Below are 18,418 nucleotides of genomic sequence, written 5' to 3' on the forward strand. Positions count from 1 at the left end.
TATTTTGTAGCAAGACAGTTCTGATTGATAGCCAATTTAATCGAATCAGCCAAAAAAAAAAGACTACATTTAACATCTCTGTTACCCTACACTCAGGCTAAATAGCTTATTCTTAAAAAAAACCCTACCTCTCTTTCCTACCTCTAGAAATCAACTTTATAGTGACTTCTGAGATCTCAAATATGCCAAGAGGGGACTATGAGCTCCAATGCACAAACTCCGGAGCAAGAAGACTCTGCTGACTGCCATGCCCTGTCTTCCTCAGGGTAAATCCTTTCCAGAATCCAGCTTTACTCAAATTGATCAATAGCCTCTCTAGCCCACTTTAATCTGCATTTGGATTCAGGTGTAACAGGAATACAACAATGCTTATACAGGCTTTACCAAGAGCTGAGGCAGACTCCCATCAAAAAACAAAGACTCCAAGATGGCAACAAGCATGAATTCGCAATGGGTATTTACATTTTGCGCTGCAAATAAGACATCCTATCAGGCCTTTCCAATATAAATGTGATCCAGTGTATTGTACCAGACATTTCTGCACATTTTTTTAAATTTCAAATGAAAAACATGAAGAAAATAAAACTGTATTTCTTACTTTCGACGGAACATTTCTGCAAATATGCAGCCAACACTCCAAAGATCAACTGGTGTTGCATAGCTGGACTGAAGCAAAACTTCAGGAGCTCTATACCACAAAGTAACAACCTGTAAAGCAAAAAGGAACATAAGAGAGAGCATGCTTAGCTACAGAATTACAACCTCGTTAAGTGTTGTGTATACAGCTCCCATTTAGTTTAATCCAAATTGTAAAATCTCACAGATTAGGGCAAACTGGTTTGGTCAGTGCATAGAAAAGAGTCCTGTATGGAAAATCTCAGTACGGATAGCTGCAGTGATGATGAGTCGGGAAGTGAGACCACTTCTTGTCAAGAACAGTGCCGTTCAGGGTACAATAAAGTTACAATATCAGAGTACAGCGTTGGTGTGATATCACAGCACACTGCCAGAACAACTTTTTGAAGTTTTTGCAACTTACAGACCCCAAACACTTTCCAGTGGAGATGTGGGCTCTCCATAGAGCAAATGTTAGTCTATTGAACAAGGCCTCTTTTTCTTAAACAACTTTTGTGGACCCCTTAGATGTAGTCACCAGAGCCAAACTGGAAACAAATAAGCTAGGCAATACTGTGGGTTTACCCATAGGACAAATCAGAACCTGTAGCCCATGTCTGTCCTAAGCCCTTCATAGTTTATGTATTATTTTTTGTAAAAGAAATGGGGTTAGCTCAAGTGTTTGGGCCAACCTGGGTAAACGTGTCTGACCTGTCTCAAAAGTTCTCTCTGAAGAAACTGAAGAAATTATAACTTATTTTTTTATCAGTTGGATACAGATTGAGTCAAACCCTCCCAAAAGCTGTCCCTTACCAAAGGCATTCAGTGCTGTCCACTGTGGTCTCCTCACACACAGAGGTACCTTAAACTGCCAGTTTTCAACTAAGCAACACAGCACAGGGATCCTTGGCAGATTCCTGACCTTTATAGTTGTGTGACTGTCTCTGCCCACATGCTGCTGGTTAGATCAGCACTAACTTCTCTCATGATTTATTTCCAAATGATACACTCTTTCCCAGGGACATATGCCACGTAAAGCGTCTGCTTTTAGGCTGTTCTTGTCCTGGTGGTCATGTCACAACATGTTGGAGAGACCCAGTGGGAATTCTACTGGCACTGCTCCACTGATGTACTTTGATTAGTACTGCACATTGGACCCACAACAGAGATGGGACAGTTTATATTTATCCTTTTGTTTCCCACAAGTAGACCAAATACAGATGAGGCTGACTGTATCTTCAGTGTATTTGCAGAAGAACACAAGGAGATTCTTCAGAGTCTTGTGTGAGCTATTATGTTGCTAGAATATTATCTCAGAGCCATGGGAGTATCCTGCTCCTCAATACAGTTATAATCCAGCCATAACAGCACAGGATCATTAGCTAAATACCAATATTTTCTTAGTGTGTGCTATAATTTAAACCTCTGACTATTCATCTGGGGGCAGGGAGGGTCTCAACAACTATTGATTTATTTCTCCAACAAACACAAAGGTGGGAGATGCAGCATTCAGGAGGAGCATGAAACAAAGCAAAAACACTGAAAAGAAACAAGTGCAAAGATAAGAATGAAAATAACTTTTAAAATTATGTTAACTAGGAGAGTGAATCCTGAATTTCAAACCAGCACAAAGAAATGTGTAAGAAGAGTGGGGTTTTTTAATGATAACAATATAATTGTCTTCTAAGCAAAAATAACAATGGAAGTAATCAGCTGAATTTGCTGGTCAAAGCCAGCTGAAACAAAAGCAAATACAACATTTATTACAATCATTACATGCCCTGACAGCCTTTGGAACTACTGAATGGCTATTGAAGGGAGTTTCACGGATATTTGCACAAGTGGTCATATTTGCTAACAGTCTTCTTAAACACTTTGATCTCTATTCATAAAATTTGTCTTTGAAACAGTTCAATAACACAGTGCAAAGTACTGCGCTGGCAAGCTAGAATTCCAGATACCTGTCCACAGAAACAGATTCCTGTGTGGAAGTTGGGCATTATTTAACTCCATTTGTCTTATTCCTGATTTGGTACCATACCAGTGATGCTTTTCCAAAATATTTCTCTCTATAAAAACCAGAAAAGTTTCTTCAGAGATTCACTCCAGGGAAAGAAGACAAATGTAACTGGAGGTCAGGGATTTTTACTGGAGCTGCCCTATCTGAGTCAGATAGAATTCCTCCTAAAACACATACATATTTTTCCTGATGCAGATATACCTCTCAAGCTGATCTGCACTTTTATTCTCTCAGTACATTTGTGGAAAAGCTTATTGAAGAAACGTTGCTTTGAGAAATTTGATAGAACAATTTCAACCCACTATTGTTCGTCAGTGGCTGGGCGCAGTGTCAGGAGCAAGAGCTGTGTGATCTCTGATCTGCGGGAATACCACCAAACCTCACGATTCCTGGTTTGAGATCCACACGGCTCTTCTCACACAGAGTGAAAGGGCGCTTTATTTTCCCCAATCCCACCAGCCCTGCCACATTAAGGCTCTGCACTCTCATAGGCAAAGGTCTGGGGGACGCATGGTTGTGAGACAGTTTGATTACTTCTGACAATGTATGCCCCAAACCGAAGCCCCTTTTCCAGGCAAATGCGGCACAGGACAGCTGCTCCTTTCCTGAGAGGAGCGTTGCAGCTCGTGGCCGGTGCCCAGGTGCTCGCTCAGGGGGAACAGTGCTGTTTTCAGAAGGCTGCGGAAGCGTGCAGCACGTTAGCTGCTTCCCCCACGTGACCACTTACTGGCACAGTTCCCCAAGCACTTGCACCCTGCTACGCTCCATGCATGCGTACACAGGGGACTGGGAGATTTTACTTCTGAGTATTTTGGAAACTTAAACCCTTAAAAAAAAAAAGATTTCCAAAGTCTTACGGTTAAATTCCAGCAAATGCCTGATTGCTTTATAGTCAAAGAAGAAGTAATCTGTGTTGAGCTGTTTTGATATACTCTGTCGTTGCTGTGTAATTATAAAAGTGACCAAGTAACCTTTATGGTTTGTAATATGCAAGTCTGTGTTTCAAAATGTGAACCTGAAAGGGATCAAAATGTACCAAATGTCAGTTTGTACACAAGTAATGCCACAGATGACTCCTCTAGTGGTCAGGGTCTTCTCCTGAAAAGCACAGGATGATGCAGATGATGCAGTGGTTTTGACACAGAGTTTCACACTCTCTTTCTCTTACCATAGAAACCAAGAAAATATTTGTGGACATTCCATTAACATTTGCAGATAAGTAGAAATGAAAATTATTCTGAAGACAGGATATGGTGAGGCTGAACAAATAGATCATCGCTTCCTCTTTAGCACAGTTCTGACTTAGAATGAAAAAATGCTTTGCTTAGGTAAAGCCACACCACCAGTGAGATGAGCTCTCCCTGAGAGATAGAGCACTTCATCAAGAGCTGCTTGATAAAGCCCGTTTTTAGGATGAAAAAAGCAAGTGCCTGCATCGGTACATTTCACTTAAATTCTGCCTCTCCTGAAAAGCTGACACACACAATGTGGCACGTGGTGATTGCTCTGTAGGAAAAGGGGTTCGCGTTCACATGCTGACGGAGATCCTAAATTCAGCGCAAGACTCCTAAATACTTTGGAGGTGGCAGGCTTTAGTGACCACGTCGCATTTTAATCTTCTCATCTAATAAACTTCCCTCCTTTGCCCCCTCCTCGCTTCTCCTCACCCTGCCTGGCCTCTTTAGCTCCGCTCTTACACCAGCCAGCTGTCCCCCGACCTCCTGGCTCCTCTCCCCTGCCTCTGCCTTTCTGCCACATGCCAGTGGCCCCCCTGACAGTGTCACCGAACGTGCCGAACCCCCTGCTGCCTATCTGCGAACGCCCGGGGGACACAGCCTGCTGCCCCCTGCGTCCCATGTGCTCTGCCTTCCCTCACGTTCCCCGTCTGCTCCCTTGCACCCTCAAACACCCCCGAATTTCACACCCGGTCCCTTCTTCTTCCAATTGCCTCCAAATGCTCCTGGGCCAAATTAGCTCCTTTTCCCCCTTTAGCTTCTCAGCCCACTCTGCCTGTCCTGAGGATACCCTATGACATTTGCATTTCATAGATTAAACTACATATGAAAAGACTGAGAATAATTCACACACTGGAAGGAGTATGTACCTAAAGGAGTAACTATGCTCCTTTTCCAGTGCACATTTTATGTTTCCACTACCCAGATAAGATGGGATGATGTCAGATACGAATGATATCAGTAGCTGCAGATCACTGCTTCTAACAATTCAAATGTCAATAGATTTAGGCAGCACTTCAGGATGAAAAGAAATGAAATGTGTATCTAGGAGGCATTAGAAAGGAAAGGAACATCTGCAAAAGTCTACTGAGGCTGTGTCTGACCCCCTAAAGAAGGAAACGTGCTCAGTGAGAAGCAAGGGGAGAGCTGCATTTACAGTCATACAAAGAAAGAGAAGTTTATTTTGAAATAAAGCTTTCTGCCTTATTATACCTGACAGATGTTGCTATCTGGGACCATCTAGCCCCAGGAGTTTCAATCCTGCACTTCGTGGTATCTGTTTCTGATGAAAAATCAAATTAGTGGTAAGTATCTGCTCACTAGCAATGCAAACACAAGATCTAGGCATTGTGTCAGTCTCATTTAATTTCCATTTACTTTACAGAGCAGATTTTCACTTTTGGATAACTGCTTAATTTAAATGGATCTGCACAATACACAGCCCTTTCCAAATATAGTTGCTGTCTGAATAGCATACAGTTCAAAAAAGACAAAGACAAACAGAGGTTTAGGGATGGGGTTGAGTAACATAGACACAAAAGACTACATTTCGGTTTGCCACAGACTTTAAGTACAGACCAATGCTCAGTTGCACAGCTACAGGAACAAAGCAGGGATCAGACTGTAACACAGCGGCTATGTCTGTGCTAGGAAATTAAATGGGACAGGAAATGTTCCTTTGGCACTGAGACCAACAGGCACAGAGTGGCCTACGTCCATATTACTAAATTCTCAGCCTCCCAAAAAAGGTGACCGCATGCAAACTGCTTATTGGGAATGGTCTTCGGTCCATGCTTAACTGTGCCTAGGAACTGTCTGGGGAAAGGCTGGTTGGCATAACTCGAAACCATGCCAGGAACCATTCTAATAATTTAACAGTATAGACAATTGAGCTCCAGTACCCACGAATGTTTCCTGGCACTCTTTAATCTACTAGCCAGTGAGTCACGCTGTGGCCCCGGGTCTTCCTTTCACTCCGGAGAGAAGGCATTTTGCTATGCTGCCCTCATCTCTGCTGATTCAGAGGGGGCTCCAGGAGGGCTATGGGGTGGAGGAGGCATGGCCCACTCCTCATCTCACCCAGCAACTGATCTTATTTTACCGTAAGTGCATTGTACCGGTCAGAGGAAGACATGCTGCAACTGCTTACCATCTATGAGGAGAATCTAACTGACTGGCCCACATGTAGACATCTTCCTTTTAGACATCTAAAGCTGGATGAGATTAATTCTACTCTAATTAGTTCTGAGGGGACTTTGAAGAGGCCTATAAAACCTTTTAAAATATTAGCTTTCATAGAAATCATGCCACAAAAGCAATTAGCAGGATGCTTAAATTCATACAAAGTATCCTTGAATCCAAATAAAAATCTTCTTCCAAATCTTTTGCTTTTGTGATTGTGGTTTCTACTGTACTCTTTTTGGTGCTGATTTTGTTAATTATATTTGCCATTAGACACTGGCTCATTTCATTGCTTAAAGCATTTCAGCCTCATGGAAGATTATTTGTAAATTTTTTCTTTAAGTTCCCTAACATGGTTCTTAAACTCAGTTATTTTGTTCAGTTCTCATTAACAGGGCTTTCACATTATCTTTGGGGCATCTCTTTGACTCTTTCCCATTTAATTTTGTCCTTTCTTTTTGATTAAAAATGAGGGAACATAGCTATAGAATATATGGTGCAGTATGTAGAATATAGCTCTTTAGTGTTGCTTCGTGGTCTCCCAACTTCACAAAAAATCTATCGCTTCAAAACTGTTCAGGAGGATTTAAAGTGGAATCTTTCCAACTTCACTATGGAGCTGCTACTGCATGGCTTCTTCTTCAGGTCTGGGACTCTAAAATGACTTGCACAATTTTCTTCAAACTTTGTAGAAATTTCTCCTCAGCTGTATGACTAAGCCTGACACATTCACCACAGACTAGTTGGAGAGGACAGAATTACAGACGGCTAAAAATCCGGGCTTGCATATTGATTGAAGCCTGGCTTCAATCTCCGCTGCGGAGAGACTCTCTCTCCCTAGCACACCTCCCTCTCACTTGCTAGAAACACTGTGCTGAATCTCCACAGAGTCTGAAAAGAAGAAATGTAATTTCTTAAATTAATATGCTTAAAAATGGCTCACTGGTCTGACAGTGTAACGTTACTTAAAATGAAGTCAATGTAATATTAAAAATTGCTTAGGAAAAGAAAGAATCATGTTTCATCACCTGCAGTCTGGAATAGTGACGGACAACCAGGATTGAGCGGGGCAGAAGTGGCAATTCAGAGGGTAGGTGACACTAAGTTATGAGCCGAGGACACTTCTGCAGGATCACGGCCTCTGACACTTGCCCTGCACGCTGCTCTGTGCCTCCCCGGGCAGCCCAAGGTGGCCCGGCTCTGCACTGTGCGGGCAGACCTCCGGCCGCCTCCAGCCCTCTCGCACACGGGCTCACCCCTTGCTGCTCCGCTCCAGCAGTGGGGACATTCCCCACCGCCCCTTCCGCCTCCACGCCCCCTGGGGACACCCCAAAGACATGCGGGAGCAGAGCACACCTGTGCCATATAGGGAAAATTTGTGTGTGTGAGTGTGTGTGTGAGTCCCAGGAGCCAAGGGAAGGGGTAGTCTGGGGTGTGCTGGAAGCGGGGCAGCAAGGAGATAAAGAAGGGAGAGAGGGATGATGCCTCATTGCACCCTGCACAGCAACCTCTGGCAGGGGCAGACAGCCCTTCCAAAACCTGCCTGTCCAAAAGGTATAATAAGGCCAAGATAGGTGATGGTAGTGGAGGCTTTTTAGCCTTTGTACAAGGACTTCAACATATTTTTCACCCCTAGCTTGGAAGAGGAGTGTGTCTGCTTTACTTGCTGGGAACTGTCTTACTGTATTTTCCCACCACTATCCTTAAATCATTTGCTGAGCATTCTGCGTTTATAAAGCAAGCCTAAGACTCTCTTTAATCTATCTCTGAAGACCTATTATTATTTCTAACTGTGATGGAGAAGGTAATAATCACTACATTATACAATGTGCTTTAGTTTCCAGGGATAATATCAGCCTGAATAATTATATTTGTTTAATCTCTTTTTTGAGTAGTGGTTCTTCCACTATTATGTAACTGTCTTCAGTTCCATCGCAGAGATAGGTACGGCTGGAGAGAACGTTTCTTTCTTAGAGAAAGATGATTATATTTTGTCTGTTTATAGAAACATTGAAATAGTTTCCCTTTTAAAGTAAAAGTGAACCAAACTACCCTGGTGGCTTTTAGAAAGCACTTTATTTCTTGACAAAAGGTTTAACATATATAAAAATTACATCCTTTCAGGTGCTATGGGTCTCATGAAGTGCACATGGTAATAGCAATTTTATCTCTTTATTCACATTTGTCTTCATTTTAGGCTCAAGATTAATTAACTGCTTTGTAAAAAGTGGAAGGATTGTTATTTTTTCATTAGTTAAATCATCAAGCAAAATATTATCTATTTATAGAAGACACAAATCCTGATCACATGTACCACCCACTATCAAGTTGTTATTTTAGAATGTGATCTCCTCTTTTTGATGCTAAAACATTTCTGCTTTGAAGAAAGCAAGTTTTAGCATCTACTGTAAGATGACTTGATAAATAAAGAAGCCATTCATTTCTTTGATGGTTTATACATACAAAACTAATCAGAATTTTGCTTTTTTTATTTCTAGGAAGAACCACCTAACCCAATGTGATAGTGCTGCTGAAGAATATTTCTAGGTACATCCGTTGTCAGTAGGAGTGCGTGTGTGTGTGTGTGTGTGTTTGCACATCATGCGTGTGTATATAAACACCAGCGGAAGATACTTTACCTACATTCAGTGGTTTTTACCTCAAAAGTCTCTGTGCACTAAGCAGCTGTGTGCAACAGCTACTAGAAAGGAAAACTGGCTCTTAGATGAGGTAATATTTTCAACCATTAGTGATAATTCAGAACTTACCTCAAAACTAATACAAGGAAATATGTTTCCATTAAGCAGAATATTTCACAGAATTCTCTACTGACACCATACAGAGAACATTTCTGAGACACTACCTGAGACTTCACTTGAAAAGTGTTTTATCTTTATATGAAAAGAAAGAAGCAAAAATAATATCAGCAACACTGCCATAACTGACACAGAGCCCACGAAAGCCAATGAAAGACTTGCCAGGGCTTGTTGTGTATTATAATCAAAACCATGATGCCCTAGTCTCTGAGCTGCAGAGCAGCCTTCTATGGAATATGGGACAGCCCAGTTCTTTACAGAAGTGGTCAGCTTTGCATGCAGTGAGGCTTGTGCTGATATTGCAATGTATTTACCTATAGAGATACTTGACAACACAGAGTGACAGGCTTTAAAAAAAAGTAGCCATTCTTCAGTCGTGCTTCAGGACTCAATAATCAAACAAAATTTGTAGCAGCAAATTCTAATACTCTTCTAATACTCGAAACAGCAAATTCTAATAATCTATCTCAGAGCTGAAAAAACCACAAAGGCAGAAAGAAATAAACACCATGGGCTTCTTATGCCGATCCAGTCAAACATCTACTATAAGAAAGAAGAGAATTCCTTCCACAATACCAAAAGAAACAAAGCATTAAAAATGTGGTTGCATGTGACTGCGCCTTGGAATACAGGTCTTGTTCTGGATCTGGCTGCAGCAATTTGGCACGTTTCCACTCACGTCAGTCACCTGTTGGCATTAGCTAGCTGAGGGAACAGTCATAATTTCTAGTACCAGATCTTGGGCCTTGTTCCAGTTGCTTTGCTCTACTCTATGTCCCTAGGTAGCCACAAAACCAACTCATCTAGCACCCCACATATTCCCGCTGTGTGGAATCCAGCTCTTCTACAGTCTCTCACATCACTTATGCCCAGTCCCTGGGAGAAGGAGAACATGTAGCTCTAACTTGTGCCAAGGACCAAACCATGGTCAGCTCCATGCTGAGATCCCCAGAAGCTGCCCTTGTGACTGCCTGGTCTCTTCCTGAGTTCATCACGGCTAGACTAGAGGATGTGAGCCTTTACCACTTACGGTTTGGCTTTATAATGAAGACCAGCTTTCCATTGCTACTAGAAAACCAGAGTCTGGTTAATAGAAAAAGGTCTCCCCACTTCCTGGGGTGCTCTGTTAGACTTCAGTTCTGAGCAGAAAAGACCTAAATAAAGCAAAACCATGACGGCCACCACAGACCTCTCTCCCATGGAACTTGGGCCCACTTCTGTTTCAAGCCATCTTTAACAAAAGGAGCCAATGCACAAAGCAAATACTGCCTCAAAGAATGGCTTAAATACTGCCAGTTCTCTAGGTGAGAGGCTTTACCGTGGACTCTACAGCTGCTTTTAGATGAGAAAGAAGGTGGAATGAAAAAGTTTTTAATGAAGCACGACCATCAAAATTGACCTGAAAAAATGAGTCACTCTCAAAAAGAAATACTCCGTACCATTTGGAGGCAAATGTAACCACTGGGTCAGAGTTTAACACAGAATTCTGTTAGGATCCTGAATTGTTACAGACTACTATGAATAAAATGAAGTTTTTCAGCTTGGGACTCTAAAAAAGGGGAAACCTGGTGCAAACAACTTCTACAAGATACTGTTTTCATTCAGTTGAGAATGAAACTTATGAACTAATGCTGTGCTTTGAGTTAATGGCCAGAGCTGAATAGAAAAGTAAGGCTACAAATAGCAATCAGGGCATACAAGTAAGACAGGTGTACCTTGTTTGCATATGGCAGGGTGTGCAGAGGACATATGTGCATGAGCCGGTTAGCTGCTGAGTAAGAGCTTACCTGATCTTTACCCAGAATGTGTAATAAGGTAAAATAAGCTCAGTCCCAATTAATCTTAAAATATTTCTCCAAATGTCTTTTATACTGAATGTCTGATTTGGACAAGAGTAGTTTCTAGCACATCTAAAATTAAGATATTTGTCTGGATAACTTATAAAGCTGATACATAGGAGAAATTTCATATCTCTACTACATTTTAGCTACAGTTGTTAAAAACTCTTGTTGTAACTTTGGGCTCTCTTCACTTCTGTGTCCCATCAACTCCTAGGAGAAGCACTCATCTACCAGCTGCACTAAGAGCTGTAACCTTTCTCCAGCATCATGGCGTGGTATGGTGGGAGCTCCCACAGCACCTGATATAGAGTTATACAGCCACACAGCTCTCCTTCTCCAAATTAGATTGGAGCTGTGATGCCCCTGTTGGAAGTGGAAACTTATGCTCCTAGTAATACAGACTCCAGCAAGGCCTGAGTAGGGGCCTGGAGGCAAAGTACCAATTTCATTGACAGCCTGGTATAGTATATAAAAGGGCTGGTGGAGCAACATCTGTCAGTGATGCTCATGTGAAGCAATAGCTTACAGTTAAACCTCCTGTATTACAGCAAAACCCAACGGGAACCCAGGGTTGCAAATAAGGCAGCTTCTCTGCAGTAGAAGCTCCTCTTGGAATGTACCTGCCCTCACTACTTCACAAGGCACAGATTCAATCCTATTATCACCATGATGGCTGATATGAAGCTGGACCTTCCTACACCTATGGCATAAAGAATTTGGGCAACTCTAAACACTGCAAATCTGTTCTACATTTGACACTGAATGTAGTAGATTTTACTATGCCTTTAAATAAATGTACGGCTTTAAACTGAAGTAAGTAAAAATGTAAAGGATACCATAAAGATGAAGCTCCTATGAAACGCCTTTCAAGGGCTCTTTGAAATTACATTTGGGAAACAAAACCCTCACGAAACACCTCTCTGAAAACAAATAAGAAAAGAGGTTTGGAAATATACAGGGTTCCAGAAAAAAAGAAAAATATGAACTTTCTATATACGGATGCAATATATCGATAGGTGTATGTGTTTATACATAAACATACCACAGATCATTAGAAATTAGTGGAGTTTTGATGTAAATATCAGCAGGACAAGGACCTGCTGTAGACATGTAATTTCATGGCAAAACCAAGGACTGGACAGAAAGGACAAAAAGACTAAGTGGAGTCTTCAGGCTGTTTGAATCTCACACTTAAGTAGCTTTGTGAGCTTAAGACCAATAAAATGCCGGGCACAATCTGCTGACTTTCCAAGGCTATGAGCTTTGTAGGCATCTTTACTCATCAAATTCCTCTTAGTCTGAAAGTGCCCGTGGGTCTTAAGTGTAGATGGTCACACACATTAGAAAGGCCTGTGCTGGAGAAACAAGCATCTGCATTTCAGCTGAAGCTCTATGGTGTGTGATGCATGTTTAGGCAGACAGATACCCTAGATATCTGGATGTTCTCAACAGAAGTCCATATGGAGTCCTACCTGGTGAAGCCTGTAACTAAGAGTGGTGGTGGAAGCAATACGTGTTTGCATCCACATTAACATTGTGTACAGATGTTACTATGTTAATCTCAAAGTGGAAACTCAGCCTGAAGGGGACTTAATTGGCACCTCCTACATCCAAGCAAATACTTTGACCACTAGGCTAGGGGTTTGTTGGGTGACAGCTCCTTCCTTGCCTTTGCTGAAGCCAAGTCACTATTCTGCCAGGAGTATATGAGTCATGGGGCAAGACTGTGTCTGAAAGTAGCTGAATGCTTAAGAACAATCAGCTGGAAGGGGCGAGGAGCTGAGTTTCTGGATACTGCTCTCTGGAATGTGTATGCATTTTACATTAGACCATCACTGGATAAAAATAAAAGCAGGCATTAATTACATTAACCAGGCTGGATTCTACTTTGGATCCAGGCAGATTGTATTCCATCTCTCTGACTCTAATGGATGGGACTCATAAAAACTCTAGAAGACAGCACTCTGTTTTATTCTGTGGAGAAAGAAGTAACATCTCCTCCCTTGCTACTTGATACACTACTCACTAGCCAAAACTTAGGATTCACAGTACAAACTGAAGCCCAAGATTTTTAAAGACTCCAAAAGAAAATTTCCTCCACTTATAAATGCTACAGGATTTTCTAAACGGATATTAAGAATCCGAAGATTTAGCAGAAAACCAGAATGTTATAGTTGAGTTGGTCCAATACTAGACCTTGCTAGGCTTTATTTCCCTATTTTAACTTTAAAGCTTGTATGATTAATTTATGCTATTTTCAAGAAGCCAGATTCCAAGGGAAATTAATTACAGATAACATATTGTATTAGTTGGATGAAAAAGATCTGAATTAGTCTAGATCACTGAAGGTGATCACTCCAGGATGGTTATAGACTTATAAAAATATAAAATGTTCTATTTGTGAAAATGATGTTGTAGAACAGACTTCTACAGATGACTCATGTCTCTCAATATTGATACAAAGCATCTTATTTAAGTGAAAGAGATAATAGCTTAAGACAATACAAACAGGAATGTTCAAGGTAATGAGTGCTTTCATGTTACAAGTTCTCATGTCTGAGGGCACTGCATCAGGCTAAAGGACAATGAGATAAGAACAATATTGCTAGTTACTAACAAATGGCAGATAAAAGAGCTCTTCTGGATTCTGATTAAGTGACAGCATTCTACACATTCCTGTGAGTTGAGAAAGTTTGCCTGAGAACAGCAGCTATGCTACATGTGAAGTACCACTAAAAAAGCATATCTCTATGTTTTCAAATTCCAGCGTGAGTAATGGCTCTTTCCTTCATCTCTTTAACTTGAACAGAAGCTCCCTCTCTCCTTCTGGACATGCAGGAATAACTTGCTGTGCTTCAGTTTCCATTAAGATGTATAAATGTATACGCTGAAAGTAAAGAGAAGTTCTGTAGGGCTCCATGGCTGCGAGCCAATGTTTACAATCCCCTGGGTGGGAAACGCCGGGTGAAAGGCTCTCCATGGCAGGCTGTAGGAGTCTTTGCTGTTGCCGCCAATGACCTTCTGCCTCTGTTTTCAAAGTAGTTCCCTTGTTAACCCCTTGCACACTGTGTGCATAGAGGCCTTAGAGAGGAAACACTTTCTCTGAGAGCCCAAATCCACTTCCAGGCATCTGTTTGACAGATTCCAATTTCAGCAGTGGTTAAGGCAGCGTGGGCTAATACATGTACTCTGCATCTGCTGTTGGAGTTGTAGCACTGAGATATATTTTTAATAGTCCAGAACTGGGTTTAGCTGTGTTCTGCATGTTACAAAGTGAATGTTCTCAGCTTCAGGCAATGGACATCAGTTTGCAGGCACAGGGGTTGTGAAACACTGAGTGTTTCACAACCAGGAGAGAAGGAAACATCCAATTTACAGAGATATGTTTTAGTTCTCTCTGGCCAATCAGTAGCAATGTTGTTTGTTCGTAGTGGCAATACCTTCTCCTCAGGTCTCCTCGGGAGAGGAATGATACTTAAAATTGAAGACAAGCTGAACTGCCATTGGCACAATGGAGATACACCACAAGGGAGCATCCGGTGTGGAATGGAGATCTACTGCCTTAAAAGGTTTTGACCCTCTCCTGCCTGAGAATGAAAAATACAATATTCAGGAGGTCTCCCCCTGTGTCACATCCCTTTTGCTGCTCTGTGAATCACCCATGGCTCCTAACTGTTCAGGAAGAGTCCTTATAAAAATGATAAAAATGGACATACAAAGAAGGCCTTCTAAAATTTTATCGCAATATGTAATCCATCCTTGAAAATGGAGAATAGATCAAATGGGAACTAATGTTCAAGAACTAGTGTAAATGTTCTAATGGTCTCAGAGCGGGAGCCAAGAGCTCTTGTAATAACATCAACCTTACTACCAGTTGACCTTGGAATAATCAGTTACATAGTCTATATATGTTTCCCCATCATCATCATGATGCTTGTCCATGCCTTTTCCCCACAAAAATCTGTTCTCAGAAGCAATCATTCCATGCAAAAATCTCCCTACACATCCCCTGCAAGGGAATAAGAGTGCCTGCCACCTCCAGAAAACTTTTCACCGCATTAACAGCTACATAGGGACAGCAACATCCTACCCCTCCTCCATGAACTTTCAGAGGAAGTCCTTTAAATAACATCCTCATGCGGTCAGGAAATCCTTCAATGCGTGGCTCTGTGGATGCTGAGGAGGAGAGAAGAGAGAAGCTGTGCTAGAAGCTAGAGCTTCTGCAGAGAAACCAAGCCCAAGTGCCAACAGCTCTGGGATTGACACAGATCAACAGTCCCTAAAGCTGTTGCATGGTCTAAGGGTCTAAACCTAAAGGTAGAGAAGGTACAGAACAAGCTGATAGGACCTCATCTATTCTTCTGAGGCAAAAAATGTCATGCATGAAAAGGCTAATGTTATTAAGCTGTGTTAAAAAAGCCAACTGGACATCTCATAAAAAGCTCCAACCTAACTCCAAATACGCATGTAATTCCTACTGATTTCAGAGGAAGCTCTGGGTGGTTAGAGGAAGACATCTTCAGACAGTGGAATTATTTATATTTAGATCTATCCCTGTTTTTAATTGTTAGTATTTTAAAAAGTAGTTTTAGAAACAAGAAATTAGAAATAACCTATGTTTTCTAGAGAGTATACAATTCCATCTAATAAATAACTATGTATTTTTTCTAGGAAAGTGGCAGTCTGCAAGGAAAAGGAATTTTTTATGATGGCAAACAAAGAATGTATTTAGTTTAGAATATTTTTCTTTTTTGCTAATATCATGAGGTTATGTTACTGCTGTTTAAAATCATTAATGATTATGGGATCAGAAACTAAGTGTTTTCAAGAGCTAACAGTATGATTGTTTTTAGAAGGATACTCTCAGGCTGAATTTAGACCAAGTTAGTTTTTGTAATATGAAGCTTGTACAAAACATGGGTCTAAATGACCCCTTCTTAAGCTTTTTTATTTACAAAGCATCTTTAAACACCGCATAAACTTTGTTTTGTTTGGGCTACTGCAAGAAAATCTGAAAATGAAACTTGTTTGAAACAAAGTAGGAACAAGACTAAAATAACCCATTAGCATAATCCAGCAGAAGGAAAACAGAAGTGAACAGCATAACTAATGAAAAAACCAGAATGGATTTGAAATCTTTTCAGCTACAGTGAAGGTGTTATCAGCAACAATAAAAGAGGCCTCTAGTGCTTCTTCTGAATAATTGAAGTGTTAGTCTGGCAACATGCCTTGAAATCAATTATGTGGAGACTCACAGTATTTCTTAAAACAATTCTGGAGTGGAATCTTCAGGCTGAAAAATAATGTAGAGTACTGCAGATGACCACTCTTAACCATCCTGCCGTTCCTGTCTCTAGGACCTGAGATGAATGACAGTTGACCGGGAAATGCTGTACACAAGAATGCCATGTGTTGTAGCTCACACGTGAGGCACGAATGTAATTTTAATCAATTACATCTCAGGCAAGTACAAAGTAGATTACTTGCCGCTCCCATAATAAGTGATCTATAAATCAGCTTCGTTTTCAAAGTTGAAAAGACTTGCCTTGTCCTTGACTGGAGAAGGAACCAGTGTACTTATGGGAAATGAAGCCTATTCTAATTAATCTGACTTCCAGTGAAGTTTTACATATTTTATGATGAATAGTAGCTCACTAGGTTGCAAATATATGATTTTTCATTTTTGTGAGAGAAAAAGACGAATCTGGAATTTGGAAAGGAATTTTGGTATCAGTGCATTTATGCTGCTAAGCATAGACCTGCTCTTGAACTTTGCTGACTTCAATGGGACTTAAGGAGTCTCATGCCTGCCAGTGATCAGTAGCTAGCCATACTCATCTCTACCATCGATCTGACCCTTTTCTTCATCTAGTGTTTTTACACCACTTTGACAGCTTGTTCCTAACTGATATCCCTAATTGTGAATAAATTACATTTATAGATGCCATTAGGGACTGGAAATGTGTAGAGGGTCTTTAAAGTGAGTAAGAATCAGTTTCCACATGTGGTAGGATACACAATGGTTGGTTATAATGGTATGAAGAAGGGATCCATGCATAGGAAACAGCACATATATTAGTAAAAAATGAGTGATTTTGCATGTTGGCTTTTACTGAGGGAAACAGAAAGAGTCCTTTGAGACTCTCTCAGAACTCTGCAGATTCCTTCTAGTAGGGGACAACCATCAGAAGCAGCACGTATATAATACATTTAAGCTTCTAGCATGGCCTGTTACTGAAGTTATCTGTATAAGACCCTGTTTTCAGCAGTTTTTAACGTCACCAAAATTTCACTGATTACAATAACATTTTCCATGCTGGATGTTTCTGGAACATACTCAGTTTTATTGGAATATTTCTGTTGAAGCCGTACAGGGGTTTCCATGAGTGAGGCTAGGAAAAAATACATGGTTTGCCCATCTCAAATTCTGGTGACCTTCTTTTTGAGAAGCTCTGGTGCCCTCATGTTTTGGAACAAGGGCTGTGGAACTTGGCCTCTATGGCAAGGAGGTGCCTTTTGCTGTCCTGGAAAACGTGGCTCCAAATTTGGCCATGTCATAAATCTGAAAAACAGCACATGCTCAGTAAGGATTTATACTAATGTATAATTATTGCACTTTCAGAAGGTTTTGTTTTCAACGAGCATGGTTCAGGCCAGCTCCAGGGGGCTCAGCAGGACATCATGGCATCTCAAGCTTTTGACTGAATGCAGAAAGCCTGTTACTCTATAAATGGTCTATCCCATGTTTGAAGAGGAACCTATCAGACTCAGCCACAGAGATGAAAATAGCTGGACACACTGGGGGAAGAGGGTATGAAAGCCAGATTAAGAGAAGAGATTAAGGCATCCCCTTGTTGGGTTGAAGAACAATGAGGAATGGGAATGTGTTTGGAGAGTTGAGGTAACTGACACCGAGTGAGAAAGAAGACTATGAGCTATGGGGGGGAAGAAGAAGGAAAAATGACTAGTAAGGCATGTGATACTGGGATCAGACAAAAATTTTTAAAGGAGATGGGGACTGCTGAGGAAGGCCTGAAGCTGAAAGTAGTGGAGACTGTGAAGTTGGTGAGGGGCATGTCTGGAGCCCAGTGGGAGGGCAGACTTCACAGAGGATTTGGGGTGGGAGCTAGATTTAGTAGAGAGAGGAGACTGGGCTGGAGGAAAGGTAGGAATACAGGTTTGAGAGGAAGGAATAGCAGTAGTTGTGTGTTGGAAGATGAATGGGAATCTGGGAAATCCACTGGCAATGCATCCTGCCTTCTTCTAGTTTAATCAGCTGCTTATGACAGCCATCCACTACAGCCAGATAATCTGCTAGCTCAGGTTGAAGAAATCTATGCGACTGATCCATAGGTTCAGCCCTGCTGATAACCAGTGTGCATATGAATATAATGCCAAGTGAAGAAATTCCATTTTTTTATATACTTTTCTTTTCTTACAAAGAACACTGCACATGTACAAAGAAATAATGGAATAGATTACTTCCATATTTTGCAGCTAAAACCAATCACAAAAAAATCTGCCCTAAAACCAAAAACACAAACAAAGAAAAAAACAAAGTACTTAACGCCAGAAAGAGCATGTGAGTTGGGAAGTGAAAACAAGCCTGTGGCAACAAGGGCCACTGGGCACTGGAAGATGGTCCGAGTACATCCAAAAATGCTGTAGAAATATATGACAATTTAAGCTCATAACAATAATTTCTTCTCC

The 18,418-nt window shown here is 41.2% G+C and overlaps 1 protein-coding gene across 2 annotated transcripts in view; it reads right to left on the minus strand.

The window, feature by feature from the left end:
* Positions 1-18,418, minus strand: part of CDK6 (cyclin dependent kinase 6) — a 130,261-nt gene that overhangs the window by 30,294 nt on the left and 81,549 nt on the right. For both annotated transcript variants that reach the window (XM_075492829.1, XM_075492830.1), the window contains exon 5: positions 599-708. In XM_075492829.1, coding sequence (XP_075348944.1) covers positions 599-708 — 110 coding nt within the window. The remainder of the gene's footprint in view (positions 1-598; positions 709-18,418) is intronic.

The sequence above is a fragment of the Mycteria americana genome, chromosome 2 (assembly GCF_035582795.1).
Source record: "Mycteria americana isolate JAX WOST 10 ecotype Jacksonville Zoo and Gardens chromosome 2, USCA_MyAme_1.0, whole genome shotgun sequence".
NCBI lineage: Eukaryota > Metazoa > Chordata > Aves > Ciconiiformes > Ciconiidae > Mycteria > Mycteria americana.